The sequence below is a fragment of the Falco rusticolus genome, chromosome 2 (assembly GCF_015220075.1).
Source record: "Falco rusticolus isolate bFalRus1 chromosome 2, bFalRus1.pri, whole genome shotgun sequence".
Lineage (NCBI taxonomy): Eukaryota > Metazoa > Chordata > Aves > Falconiformes > Falconidae > Falco > Falco rusticolus.
In genome coordinates, this window is record NC_051188.1 from 22,953,723 (window position 1) to 22,967,110 (window position 13,388).

The following is a 13,388-nucleotide window of genomic DNA, read 5'->3' on the forward strand; positions in this document are numbered from 1 at the left end:
TTGGGATATTAAGCAACATTTCTGTTCTGGATGCATTTATTTCATACAGATGTAACTCTGTAACAGTGTCCATATATATTCCTGTTAAACATATCACACGTTGCTGTTTACTAAATATAAAGTATACTCTATAGGAAGTAGGAACTAGAGAAAGAGCCCTGACTAATTAAAGGAGGCTGTATCTCCTCAATCATTTTATGTCATCGTAATTTTTGTCATGCTGAAGAGTCATGAGGGGAAAAGTTTGCTATGTTAGATTTCTGGTATGCTGGTTTGTGGGAAGTGATTTGCATAATGATTCATCAGGAGGCCAGAAGAAACAAAGGATATCTCATTATATTCAGCCTTCAGTAGACTTGCCAGGCTTATTGCAGTTTAAAGAAGTCTGTGTCTTGATCTTTCGTGATCTAAACTGAAGCATCTTAAACCTGAAAAATGAACTGAAGTTTGAAAACAAATCAACAAAAGCTCAGAAATGAAAGCTAGAAACATTCCCAGCCCTCACCCCAAAACCAATGAAAATTCTAGGTAAAATTTTGCAGTAATGTGTTTCATTTTTTTCACTCACATATATTTGTGTGTATACATGCAAACACACACACACAAACTTACTTTGAGCAAGTGCATGGATGTTGATATGCTACCGTAGGAAGAGGAGAAAAAACACCATCCAAAAACCCAAGAAACAAGTATCTGGAGGAGAGGATTTACAACTGAATTGTGTGCTTACACGGTTTTATGAATACTGATGATACTACTGGTCTCAAAATTAGCAAAATCAGTACTGGGGCAACCTCATGAAATGGCTATCATGTTTTGTACAGTAGAGATGGAGTGTCTTTCTCTGGATGGATTTTCCTCTCCTACTTCACCTTTGTGCCACCTAAACAGTAGCAACTTCTTTGTATAACATGCATCTTACTAAAAATAACATTGTTATCTGTATCTTTTCTTATCTCTGGCTCAGCATTACTCACACTGTTTTCAATGTAGAATTTGGATATGTGAATGCAAAGAAAGGACGACTACAAATCAATTTAGAAGGGGGGTGATGCGTTGCTTTCATATGGCCCACTGAACAGGGGACATGCAGCGATGACTTGTCAGGGAGCTGGCTCATGGCAGAACATAACGTGGAGTTGTGTTCAGTGATGTTCAGCCACCACATCTTCCAGTCTGATTTGCCCATGTAATGTGAAACTAGCTTGTTCATTTTTTGACTGCTCAGATGACAGAGAATGTTTAATTTGTAAGCCTTCCTACCACAAAGGAGGTAAAATGGGTTCTCTTGCAGCTGTTGTGCTACATGCTTGTTGTTCAGAATATTGGCATTTTTATTGCTGAAGTACCTGCATATTTTGATGCACCACCTACTTTCAGCAGTTTCTAACCGGTGCTCTTTTTGTAGTGGTTATTCATCCTAAACTTTAAAAATCAGCATGGTTTTCCTGAATATGAGAGTGAAAATAATATCAACTGGGTTGTCAGCATTTTAAAAGGTGGTGTCCTTCTGAAAAAAAGCCAACCTATACCAAACAAAAAAACCTGCAACCCCAAAACCAACCGTTAAAGCACAGTAGATATGTCTTTCAAGGACTGTTAAGAGTTAAATGAAATGAATATGTAAGTTAATTGTATAATTCAAAATGTTCTAATTTTAATCTTGTGTAGTAGCCTTCTGTTGATGCTTACAATGTTTTGCTTCTAGGTCAGCATGATGGACCTCTGCCACGGCAGCATGCTGGATTGCTTCCAGAGTCTTTGATATGGGCATATATTGTGCAACTCAGCTCTGCGTTACGGACCATTCATACAGCAGGACTGGCATGCCGAGTTATGGATCCAACAAAGATTCTAGTAACGGGAAAAACAAGGTAATGAAAGCGTTACTTCTCTGTCTTGCTGTGATCTGTATTCATGGTAGCTGCTGACCACGCACCTGTTACAAAAATAACAAAGTCTAACTAGAAAGTTCTGTTACTTTTAACTGGTGGAGACGATGTGCTAAAACTTGTAATTTTTTAAAAAGTTCTTTTTAAACATATTTTGGGAAAGGCATGTATTATCTTCGAAGAACTGTTCAGATCCACTACTGACAATTTAAAATTTGTTGATTTCTTTGTAAACTCATGACTCTGTTGCATTTTATCAAATAGCAAAATTAGTATTTTCTGCTTCATAGTAATTTGCTGAGTACTGATGACTTTTTTGTCATATCAAAGCATTCAATGAATGCTAGAGAAAAAACTGAGTAGCCAACAGAATTTAATGACACTTCTTCCTTTTCTCTTCTTCCTAAAGGTTACGAGTTAATTGTGTTGGAATCTTTGATGTTTTGACATTTGACAACAGTCAAAATAATCCACTGGCATTAATGGCTCAGTTTCAGGTAAGACAGCAATACCATAGTTAGATTAGTAACTTGGCACAAGGAGTACTGAAAATCGGTGTGATTCATTTTGGAAGACAAATATTTTAATTAAACTGTAGCCCAGTATATCTATCTCTAAATGACTGTATTTTTTCTTTCTTGATTTGATCTTGGTTCCGCCATGCATTATTCAAATATGCTTGTAATTTAGAAATTTGAGTGCTCATTTTGGTATCTTCTGCTTCTAAAATTTCAGCAAACTCACCAAACAGGTTGAACTATTAGTATTTAACAAACTTAAGTCAGAAATGCTTAGGAATATGAATTTCTAAAGGAAGGAGAAGAAAAAGGTCTTACATTCGGTGTTAGAGATAAAAAACCCATGGTTTGGTAACAGTTTTTGCTTTGCTTTCTCTTTTGTTATGTTAACAAAAATAAGTAAATGTTGAATACCTGTTCACGGAGCAGTAAGAGATCTTACAAATACCTGCACCTAGGCATTCTCCTCACTGCTAAAAGGTTTTAGTGTATCTTTATTTTAGGCTCCTAGTTTTTCCATGCTCTCCTGACATTCTCTGAAGTGTGGACTTCACATAATGCCTGAATTCAGAGGAATTCCTTTAGACTTAGCAAAAAACTGTTCCACAGTCATCTGGAGCATCACTGTGTACAGAAGTGCCTCTTTCCCTAACTTCCCCTCAGGGTAAAGTACATTGCTTCAGCAGTCATCACATACCCTGTCTGTACTGGGAGTGAACAACTACAGTAGGGAGTTGTATTTAATTTGTTTTCATTAATTGAGCTTATTCACTGTGAGAAAATTGCTCGTTCAGAGTCTTCTAGTAATAAATGAAATGTTTGAACTTTGGCCAGGCAGAAACTAGCTTATTGGAGACCGTGTCCTAGAACATAGCAACTTTTTTTTTTTTAATGATACAGTAAAGCATTTTCCAGTGTACTTTGAGTAGTACATCAAAGGATTCCCTGCCCTCCACACTCCCCAGCTCTGTATCAGTGGGCTATTGGTAATAGTTTAGTGGGAAACAGCTAAGAGAAGATAGGAGTACATACAAGTGAGGGGTTCCATGCCTAAAAATATAATGAGATTTCATTTTTTAAAATCTAAATACTACTTTAGATTTATTTTAATTGCAGCTGGGAAAGAGATCTTCCTGAGAGATTATGACATGCAAGTAATTTTAAAGTAAAACGTTTAATGTACTTGGAGGTACAAATCTAAAAATACTCACAGGTACATGAATCTGTCAAAAGCATTTACCACCATAGCAGCCCCAATATTTGGCAGTTAACTTGCTTGGGTAATGCACAGTTTTGTTTAGAGGGGGGTGTTTTTACATGTTTTATACATCGTAAATTCCCAAATTGTTCTGGTATCACTGCTAAACCAGAAGAGAAGTACTCTTAAATACATAGTTTGGAAGATCTAAACTGGAGTTAGAAAATACAGTATTGTCACCCTTTTTCTTGCTTCCTCTAGAAGGGCTAGGCTTTCATTATCCATTTTGTTCCTTCAGAGATTCTGGACTGAGTTCATTCCTTGAAATTCAGGAGTCATTTATCAACCTCTCTCTTTGTTTGCCCTAGCCAGATAAAATTACAAAATAACAGCTGCTACTTGTTCCTTTTTCCTCTCGATCCATGACCCAGTTCCTGAATTCCTCTGGGACTCCTGTGGCTGTTAAAAATGCAGGTTATCTCTTGGTTTACTGCCCAGCTAATATGCATTTCCTTGTTGCTGTCTTCAATGGAGGAAGGCATTTTTGTTAGCATTTGTCACTTTCTGGCTATTTCCCATTGTTAATAGGGATAGGAAAGAGTTTGGCCAGAACAGTGAGAGGCTATGTAAAAGGAATGCAGTTGTTTACAATCTGTGTTAAGTGCATTAGTTTATATGATCATTTAAGAGTTAAATAAAGGCAACAATAAGGGAAGTTAAAAAAATTAAATGAAATATGAATGGCCACTTGCGTTAAAAACAAGGTGTTACACCTGTATAAATTCTAGCACATCACTTCCCAGTCCCCAGTCCTTAAGTCCGGTGTTTACCAGTTACAAGATACGGATGGGAAAGTTGCAAATGGTGATGTAGGAAACAGTAAAAAGGTTTAATAAATATTTCTTTATTTGAGGTAAAATGAAAGTGAGTCCTCTCCATACAAAATGAAGAGAAAACATAGGTTTTATTGATTTAACAAGGGCAATAAGGTTATGTTTGCTCAAAGTAAATATTTTTAATTTAGCAAACCAAAATAACTTTATAATGCACCTCCCCAAATTTAAAGAAACTAGCTTAAGAGGCATCTGAAGTATTAATGTTGATATTAAAAAAATAAAATAAAAAACTATCTAGCAACTGGGAGGCATTTCTAAGGGCCCTTCCAGAACTTAAAAGGATAAGTGAATCCACAGAATTGTAAAGTGGATGAGCTGATACTGATCCAAGAAAAGCAGTGGAACAAGATAAACAGAAATGTAATGTCAGTTTCAAAGAGTTTATGGAAAATGGATCTTGTCAAAAATAAGAATTATTTGACTAGCTTACGTGTCTGCCTGATGATAAAGCCAAGTGTATAAAATGCTGAGGTATCTCCAGGGCATTTGGCATAGTAGCACATACCTTTTTAATAATAATAAAAAAAATTATGCAGAGGGAAAGGGTACCTATTCAATTAACTTTTAAATTGCTCACTGACATATTGGAAATTCATTTGATAACAGGGAGACATTAATGAAGAGCACTGTTTTGAGTTTTATCTCCCAGGGGCTGGTTTTTAGTCTAATGCTATTTCATAGTTCTATCAATGAACTAGATGGTGATAAAATCTTTAGTAGCAAAGCTTTCAGGAAATAAAAAGATAGGTGGGTACAGGTTACAGTTATTAATTGAATCACTAATTAAACGGTCATTAGTTGCATGCAAGGTACGTTTTTGAACAAAAGGCAGCCTGTACTTAAAGTTTTTTCTTTGAAGCTGAGAATCAACTTAGTATGACTTAGTCGCTGTTGACAGTGACCGTAGCAGAAGTCTTCCGGCAGGTCTGTGGCAAAAGAAACTGGTGTGATCCACAGGTACACAATATGGAGTATGAACAGGGAAGTGGTTGTTCCTAATCTGTACTTTGCACTAGCAAGGCTACTACAGGAATACAGCATTAATTTCTGGTATTCCTGATCCAAGGAGATCTAGTACTTCTTGTGTGCCTCCTTTAACCTTTCTCTGCCTGGAAGCAGGGAATGCTGAATCTGTTCATGTTTTCACAGGGGAAGTGAGGGCTTAATAGGCATATGTGGATTGCTTCCCTATAGAAAGGATGGTGTACCCCAGCTTCTGGGAAGTTATATACCCTTGTCTGCGTGGTTAGTGATCAGTGGATGGTAGTTCTGCCCTTTCTAAAACTGGAATCTGACTTCAATAAATCCTGATCTTTATGGGTCCCTTCCAGCTTGCAATGTTCTGAGATTCCCCTACCACACAGGAAAATTACTGCCTGGTTTTGTGCACTTGTAAGACTTCAAATATTGGGCATAGTAGTACTTGCTTTCAGGGTTTCAGCTGTCAGTGAATAGTGAAGTACCTCGAGAGCAATTCAGCTCGCTCAGTATCTGAAATGTCTTGCAGAATTACAGGTACCTTAAGCAAATCAGTTAGGTCTGATTGATTTGAAGTTTAAGTTCCTAAGATTAGTGGGATGAATCCAAGCCACTTTTGTAACTAAAGCAAGTTAAAAGCTGAGTGTAACTTAAAATGTGTGTGTTTGAGGCTGCACTGGTGTGTTGTATCATCTCTGCCAGTTCTTCTGTTAGATGTAATTTGCAAAACAAACAAAAATCAAGGCTGTGAGTCAAACGCTCAAAAAACCAAAAGCCTGAATTTAGAATTTAATGACTGCTGTTAATGTAAAACGCTTTCTCAAAAAGTTTAAAATTTTTATGCAATCTGTATTGTAAAAACGCCTAAAGCAAGACTATATTTTCATAGGGTCTTGGCTGAAACTGTATATTTTCATTGTCTCAGGATTGTGTGATGATAGAGAATTTATATAGGATACATCCTTATGAAATACTAGAAACTGAAATTTTAAAGTGTATAGGTAGGGGACTGCAGAAACAGAAAAGGTTGTGGTTAATACAAATACTTACATATTTCTTCTAAGTTTTTCAGAGGGGGAAAAAAATGCCATTGTGCTAGGTGATGTATGTGGCTATAGATAATGCATCAGCAAGATTTCTGTGGTACTATAACAGGGTCTTCTGCTGATCAAATTGCCTACTTGGTAGTGGAAGCAAGTGAGTTCCCACCAAAATGGGGTTTGTTGCTGTGGTTCATTTCTCTTTACCAAAGTACAAAGGAATGCTGATACTCAGGAAATCCTGATTCTGTAGAAAAGATAGTGTAGGAAATGCCAGTCCATCCTCCTTCTCCACCACTTTGTCCTCCTTATTTCTGTCTCATTTTCCACATCCTGTTTTTGTCTTCGTTAGCTACAAGAGTACCATGCTTTTTAACTTCTACCATGTTGCGTGTCCATCTTTAAATTGTGCTGCTTAATCATACTTGATAAGGAAACAGCAGGGACATTGAGAGCCCTGGAAAGGTTTTCATTCCTGTCCCTCAACATCTGGGAGATGTGGCTGCAGGGAAGGTTCAGCTACTGCAGCCAGAGGCAGCACACAACTACCCCTCTGGTGGTAAGAGTGGAAGAGCTGTGAGGGGCTGTGGCATGTTCACCATCGCAACACTTTTCTAAAGCTGCAAGATTCTAAACAGAACTTTAAGTGTTGCAATGCTGCCAAATTTTCAGCCTTTCTCACAGAAATGACAGAAGGTGTATTCCTTGTATGACTATGTTCTCTGCTAAAAAGCATAGTCTTGCTCTGGACTATAGAGCTGACATTCTCGATAATTAGGAGCTTTCACTTTTTTTTTAGTTTTGCAAAAACAGCTTTCTCAGAAAAACCCTCAGGAAAATACAAGATTTGTATCTCTAGCTGGCTCTAAAATTCAGTCTGGGGCAGGCATCCAGCATGGAAAGCAGCAGGTGTTTTCAAGTTTGGCCAGCTTGTGTGCAGCTGAAAGCCTTTCCATCAAAAGAATCGGACACTTTTTGCTATGAAAGTGATTGCTACTAAATTAGGCTCCTGTTTTTAGAGATAGGCTTTAAAAACTGGTATAACTTTAAAAAATAATGTCTGTTGGCTGTCCATTAAAATTGGCAGAATTTCCTGTTGTGGCAAAGCAGCCTGTATGCAGCATTCATCTTTTAAGAGCAGTTCTACTTTTAAGGAAAGTGTTTAGTAACACTAAGAATTTCTTTATAAAATGTGATGCAGCTCAGTTTGTCAGCCATACAGACCTCTTCCTGTCTACTTACATCAGGCAGTTCGTATCTTTTCACACTGGCCATCAGAGATTAAAATCTTTGAGCTGTCTGTTTAAAACAGAAGCATCATTTGCTGGAATCCAATGTGAATTCCAGTGTGGAATTCACACTGGATGGCCAGTGAAAAAGATATTATGAGTCCAGCAAATGCTGTTTCTGTTTTAACAAATGATCCTTGATGGGTATTTCTGCATCTCATACTGAGAAGACTTGCTCTGTTTGCCACCAACTCCTTGACTTGTCAGGAGTGAGCAGGTAGGTAGTTAGGAGAACCTCTTTGCAGAGCTTCTGCTTGCTATGCAAGAGTTCTCTTTGATACTGTCTTTAAGCTAAAAATAGGTAAATTTTAAGCATTCAAAGATAAATATAATACCTGAGAATGGCTAGGTATCAGGACAGATTTTCCTTTAACTACTGTAACTTGGACAGTCATATGGTTTGAATTGCACTTATTTTAGATGCTTGTATTCTTCAAAGGATGCTGAAGAACTGTCTCTTGTTAAACACCATCTAGTACCATAGGTAATATTTATCTATACAAAGAATCTTATTATCTGTGTGTGTTTTCCCTGTTAGCAAGCAGATCTGATCTCCCTGGGGAAAGTTGTGTTGGCTTTGGCTTGCAATTCTTTATCAGGAATTCAGAGAGAGAATTTGCAGAAAGCAATGGAGCTGGTGACAATCAACTATTCCTCTGATCTGAAGAATCTGATTTTGTAAGTTTGCTTAATAAATCTTTTGATGGAAGTAACTACTTTTTTTAAACATAAAATGAAAATGTCGGTGTTTTTAGATGCATGTAAGATTACAGATATAACTACTGTCATTGAGTTGTCGGCGCAGACAATGAATGGTTAAACATAATTTAAAATTTGTTTATATAATGTGTATTTTCATGGTGTATCCAATAAAATTAATTTTATTTACTAAGTTCTTTTAAAGCTCCTAATAAGGATTAGGAGCATAAAACCCCCAAGCATTTTAAGTTGTCTTCAATATGGGGTTTCATTGCCTATTATCTACTATAGCAATATGCTAGTCTTACCTTATGGTTTCAGAAGGTATTCAGAAATAGGCATGTTGCCTTTCTGACCAGAGTTGACTGCTACTTTTTCTTGACTGGATATCATTTTGTGTTGTTCTTTAGTATAGTCAGCCTTTCTCCTTTTCCAGCCTAAGAGGGAAAAGTGGAAGTCTGTGCCCCTTCCCTCATTTGAAAAACAATTGCATTACGATCTGAGTTATATCTTCTCTCTTTGAGTGTGTTTTTTCTCTCTGAGCAGGGTGAATTACACAATTCCATGAAAGTACACTCCTGCCTTGCACAAGTAACTGACTAGATGTATACATGTAAATCAACATGTTTTCTTTCTAATATCTTTTTAAACAAATGCTGCAATTGTCAACTTTGTGTATTACATAGGCATCAGTGTCAAATAGTTATAAAGTCATAATAGAATGATCTCACTGGTATTTGCAGCATGTTTAAGTAATCTGTTTGGGGGTGGGGATATTTTGGCAGGTATTTGCTGACAGACCAAAACAGGCTTCGCAGTGTAAATGATATCATGCCTATGATTGGTGCACGATTCTATACTCAGCTGGATGCTGCTCAAATGCGAAATGATGTTATAGAGGAAGACCTTGCAAAGGTAAATAATTTACTAATTCCTACAGGAAAACCTGTAGTCAGTATTCCTACAGCTGTACCTTGAAAGAGAATGTTTTCTACTGGTTTTTCTTTCTGTTTGTTTGGCAACCTAAGTACTCTGCCTGCAGAATTGAGAACTCTGAACTCAAGGTATTGAAAGTCCAGAAGCTCCAAGAACCACTAGTTTTAGGATGTCTTCAGCTAGGCTTTAACTGAAGTGACATCTTCATGTCTAACCAACAGTTTTGGGGAAAAAAATGTTCTTTACAGAATGGTTAAAAAGTAGTGTTCTGAGTAATTAAGGCCATGTATGTCATCACACACTAGATGATAGAGTTTGTGCCAGAGGTTGTAGAGCAACAACTGTTACCTTGAAATTCTTGGATAGATTTGGATTCCAGTGTCCCTTTACTTATCTCATATGTTTTCCTTTCCATATGAATGCTAGATCATGGAGGTAAAGGCTGCCATCGTCAGTTTCCCTGAAGTGTGCATCTCTTGCTGTGGGGGTCTGGTTGGTCTATCATGTTCAGCCAAGGCATCAAGTGCTAGCTACAAAGGAAGTATGTACTATGTCCCATGTGTATTTGTTCAACAGGAAAGGGTGCCTGCTCATCAGAAGCCACTGATCCCAGGATTTTCTGACAAGGCTGAGAGATATTACAGAAGGCTTTCATGACACTGAAGATATGTGTGGGATAGGGTATTAAGCTTTCCATTGTATGCCCTCATGTAGAAGTTTGTTTTTTTTTTTTAAGAGACAGTAGACCAATGGTTGGGATGCTGATGGACTCCTTTGCTTAATTTCTTCACCATTGGCTTGTTGGATAACAGTTTTTCTTTCCTTAGTGAAAGATACTGAAATCTGTCAGAAGCAAAGAGCTGTAGAAGAGCCAAGTGGTATCTGCTTTGGATGAAGAGCTGTAGATGACAGGTGCCCGCTCTATCAGTCAGCCACTACTCCTGTGCTGAAGATGTTTAAGATCATTTCTTGTTAAGGTGGCCCAATGTGCCTGCACAAATTTGAGCAGGTGGGCCTTTTCTCATAACAAAGATGGATATTATCCTGTAATCAGCATTAATCAGTCTGCATTTTCAGTCAGGTTGTTTGTAGCAGTTGGTTAGCATTGGCATGTGAGCAGAGCCACTACAAATGCAAGTTGTTGCATAGCCTCCAGTTTGGCAATATCTGTTTACCTGGCAGTGATATATATGACAGTTGCTTATTAGTTGTTGTACTATAACTTGTTTGTACTACTACATCCTCAGTAAGATGAGAGCTACAGTATCCCTTCGGTCTAGCCTCATACCCTCCCTTCATTATTGCTCCAAAGCAGATGCTTAGGGGAGAGTATTGGAACAAGACTGGCACGTATGGTGTTTTTCCTTGTATTCTCCAAGCACACAGTTATCTGTAGCTTAGGGACTTCTGATGCTGGAAGTGGATTGTACGTAGTTAATAACTGTTTTCTTGAAACCATGAATATTTTGTTACTCCTGTAATGGTCACATTTCACAGAGCAGCGACCCCATTATGCCGTTTCCTTCCTCACCTTGAATATTCCCATCATCTATATGTCACAGCATTCCAAGCCTGAATTTTTCAAATCCTCTAATCCACTCTGTAGAAAAGCTCCCTGCCTTACAGGCTACCACCAAGCTTGCAGAGAAGGCCACCTGGAGACATAGCGCTAGTGTTGTGCACAGCTGTGTCACCATTGACTGGGAACGTGCAAGGCAGCAGCATTCACACAGATCTGGTTTTGGCTTTTGTGTATTTGGCCACCTACCAAAAAGTTACTTGGAGGTTGACCTTGACCAGCTAGCAGAGGTCCATACAGTCTTCCCTGTCAGTCTCTATAGAGTGTAGCTACTGTTGAGGCACAAGCTGTTCCGCTGTGTGTTTTTAAGACTGGTGATAGAAGTCTTGCAACCCATAGGTTGTGTGAGGTCAAGCTATTATCACCTTAACCTACTTTATTTACCCAGCTGTGCACAGTAATCTACTCCAGACTGAATTCATTTGAAATCAATGCGATCATGCATGGGAGGGGATGCAGCTTAGCATAAATAATGTTGGAGAGCTTGAGCATTGGAGAATATGAATAATATCAGGAGAGAATCTTCCTTCCTGTCAGCTCTGACCAGCTCATACTTTAAAAAAATATTAATCCACAGTGTAATGTAAGCTAGGATGTAACTCTTTTTACTGTATCCTAAGTGATGCGGAAAAATGTATGTATTCCAAGCTCCCATAATTCTAATGTTCTGGTTTTTTGTGTGAGCTCATTCTCATTGCTTTATCTCTGTCATTGATGGACTCAGAATTTATACTGTTTTAAGACTTAAATTCTAGCTTTTTTGGAAAAAACTTGTTTAAAAATTTTATTTGGAATCAATTCTAATTTGAATGTTAGCCTGATACTATTGTTGTTAAACGTTTACTAATGATGGCATACAAAGCATTTCTGAAAAATAAATCTGGTAGGTTATGTTCCTTCTCATCTTTACCTGAAATAAGGTATTATACTATATAATTCTACAGGTATTGATAACTATTTGTGTGTATATATATTTTAACACATTCACATTCTCCTTGTTTAACCTATTCTGTTTTAGCATGCCTGTAAGTACAGGCTGGCAAGAGACTAAACTTATGTTTCCGCAGAGAAATAGATTGCCTGATCCAGTTCCTGCTGGGGCAGCAAGGTGTCATTAGTTGTTAAATCTCCACATTACGATTTGAGTATGAAGTGCTAAAATGAGCATTGCCCTACTGATACACAATACAATGCATGTGGTCTCTTTCTGAAAAAATTATACCCCCTTTTTTGAATAAATAAATCGTTGTAATAGCACTTCGTTGGAGTTACCACTGTATATCTTTTGCAAATAAGTGTCTTAATTTTAGGTTTCAGAAACGTTAATAACCTCTTTCCTTTTTTTCTAGGAGGTGCAGAATGGAAGGTTGTTTAGGCTTCTAGCAAAACTGGGAACAATCAATGAAAGGCCAGAGTAAGAAATACTTGTTTTCCTAGAGTGGAGTATGTAAAATGCAGTTTGTAATACAAGGTTTCTTCCCTTAGAAATTTAAGCTATGCATTTTCCCCATGTTTGCCCCTGAAGAAATGAGTATTTAAGAACTCTTGAGAAAAATAGTATAAGCAACATTGACCAAAATTTTAAATTAAGAAGAGAAGGCTGCAAATAGGTACGCCAAAGTTGCTTCAATTTTTTTAGTATGTTTTCTCTTAGCAGTCTCTTGTGAGTGACCATAGCTTTTGAGGAAATCCATAGCTTGCTTTAACTGTAGCAAATGGTGTAAATACTGGTTTTAAGCTAGTTAATTTTCAGCTTGTTTTTTATCAACTACTACATAAAAATGAAGTGTTCATGGTCGGTTTTCCATCCTATTAAATAGAATTGGAGTTGTGTTTGTAATGCTGGTTTCTAACATTCAGGTGTTAAACTTGTTGAAGATAACTCTTGCTTTCTTCCATTACTTTTCTGTGGCCCTTGGTAGGCAGTAGCTTCAGGTACTTCAGCAGCTGAAAAACTTTGAATATATTTTCTGTTTGTGGCAGGGGAGGAGACTGTAAGGTAATGGCAAATTATAACAGCTTAGCAGAGCAGTGAGATTACTCAGTTTAGATTGAAGAGTTACGTATATCTGTGGGGTCTGATTTTTTCTTAACTGTCTGAGCTTTAATATGAACCTTTGCTTTGCACCAGGTTTCAGAAGGACCCAACGTGGTCAGAAACTGGAGACAGGTATTTACTAAAGCTCTTTCGAGATCACCTTTTCCATCAGGTGACAGAAGCGGGTACTCCTTGGATTGACCTCAGTCACATTATCTCATGTCTTAACAAGGTACACTGTACTTGGGTTAGCTTTTAAAAATTTGTTTGGGTTAACTTTAGAATAATATTCCACTTAAAAGCAAGTTGGCATTGGCAGATTAAC

The 13,388-nt window shown here is 37.5% G+C and overlaps 1 protein-coding gene across 13 annotated transcripts in view; it reads left to right on the forward strand.

The window, feature by feature from the left end:
- PAN3 (poly(A) specific ribonuclease subunit PAN3) overlaps nt 1-13,388 on the forward strand; it is an 81,998-nt gene that overhangs the window by 62,729 nt on the left and 5,881 nt on the right. For 11 of the 13 annotated variants that reach the window (XM_037378515.1, XM_037378514.1, XM_037378517.1 and 8 more), the window contains 6 exons: nt 1,709-1,874; nt 2,302-2,389; nt 8,350-8,489; nt 9,296-9,425; nt 12,375-12,439; nt 13,157-13,295. In XM_037378515.1, the coding sequence (XP_037234412.1) occupies nt 1,709-1,874; nt 2,302-2,389; nt 8,350-8,489; nt 9,296-9,425; nt 12,375-12,439; nt 13,157-13,295 (728 nt within the window). Of the gene's footprint in view, nt 1-1,708; nt 1,875-2,301; nt 2,390-8,349; nt 8,490-9,295; nt 9,426-9,872; nt 9,988-12,374; nt 12,440-13,156; nt 13,296-13,388 lie in introns of those variants that run through there. The other 2 variants (XM_037378524.1, XM_037378526.1) reach the window with 1 other exon arrangement.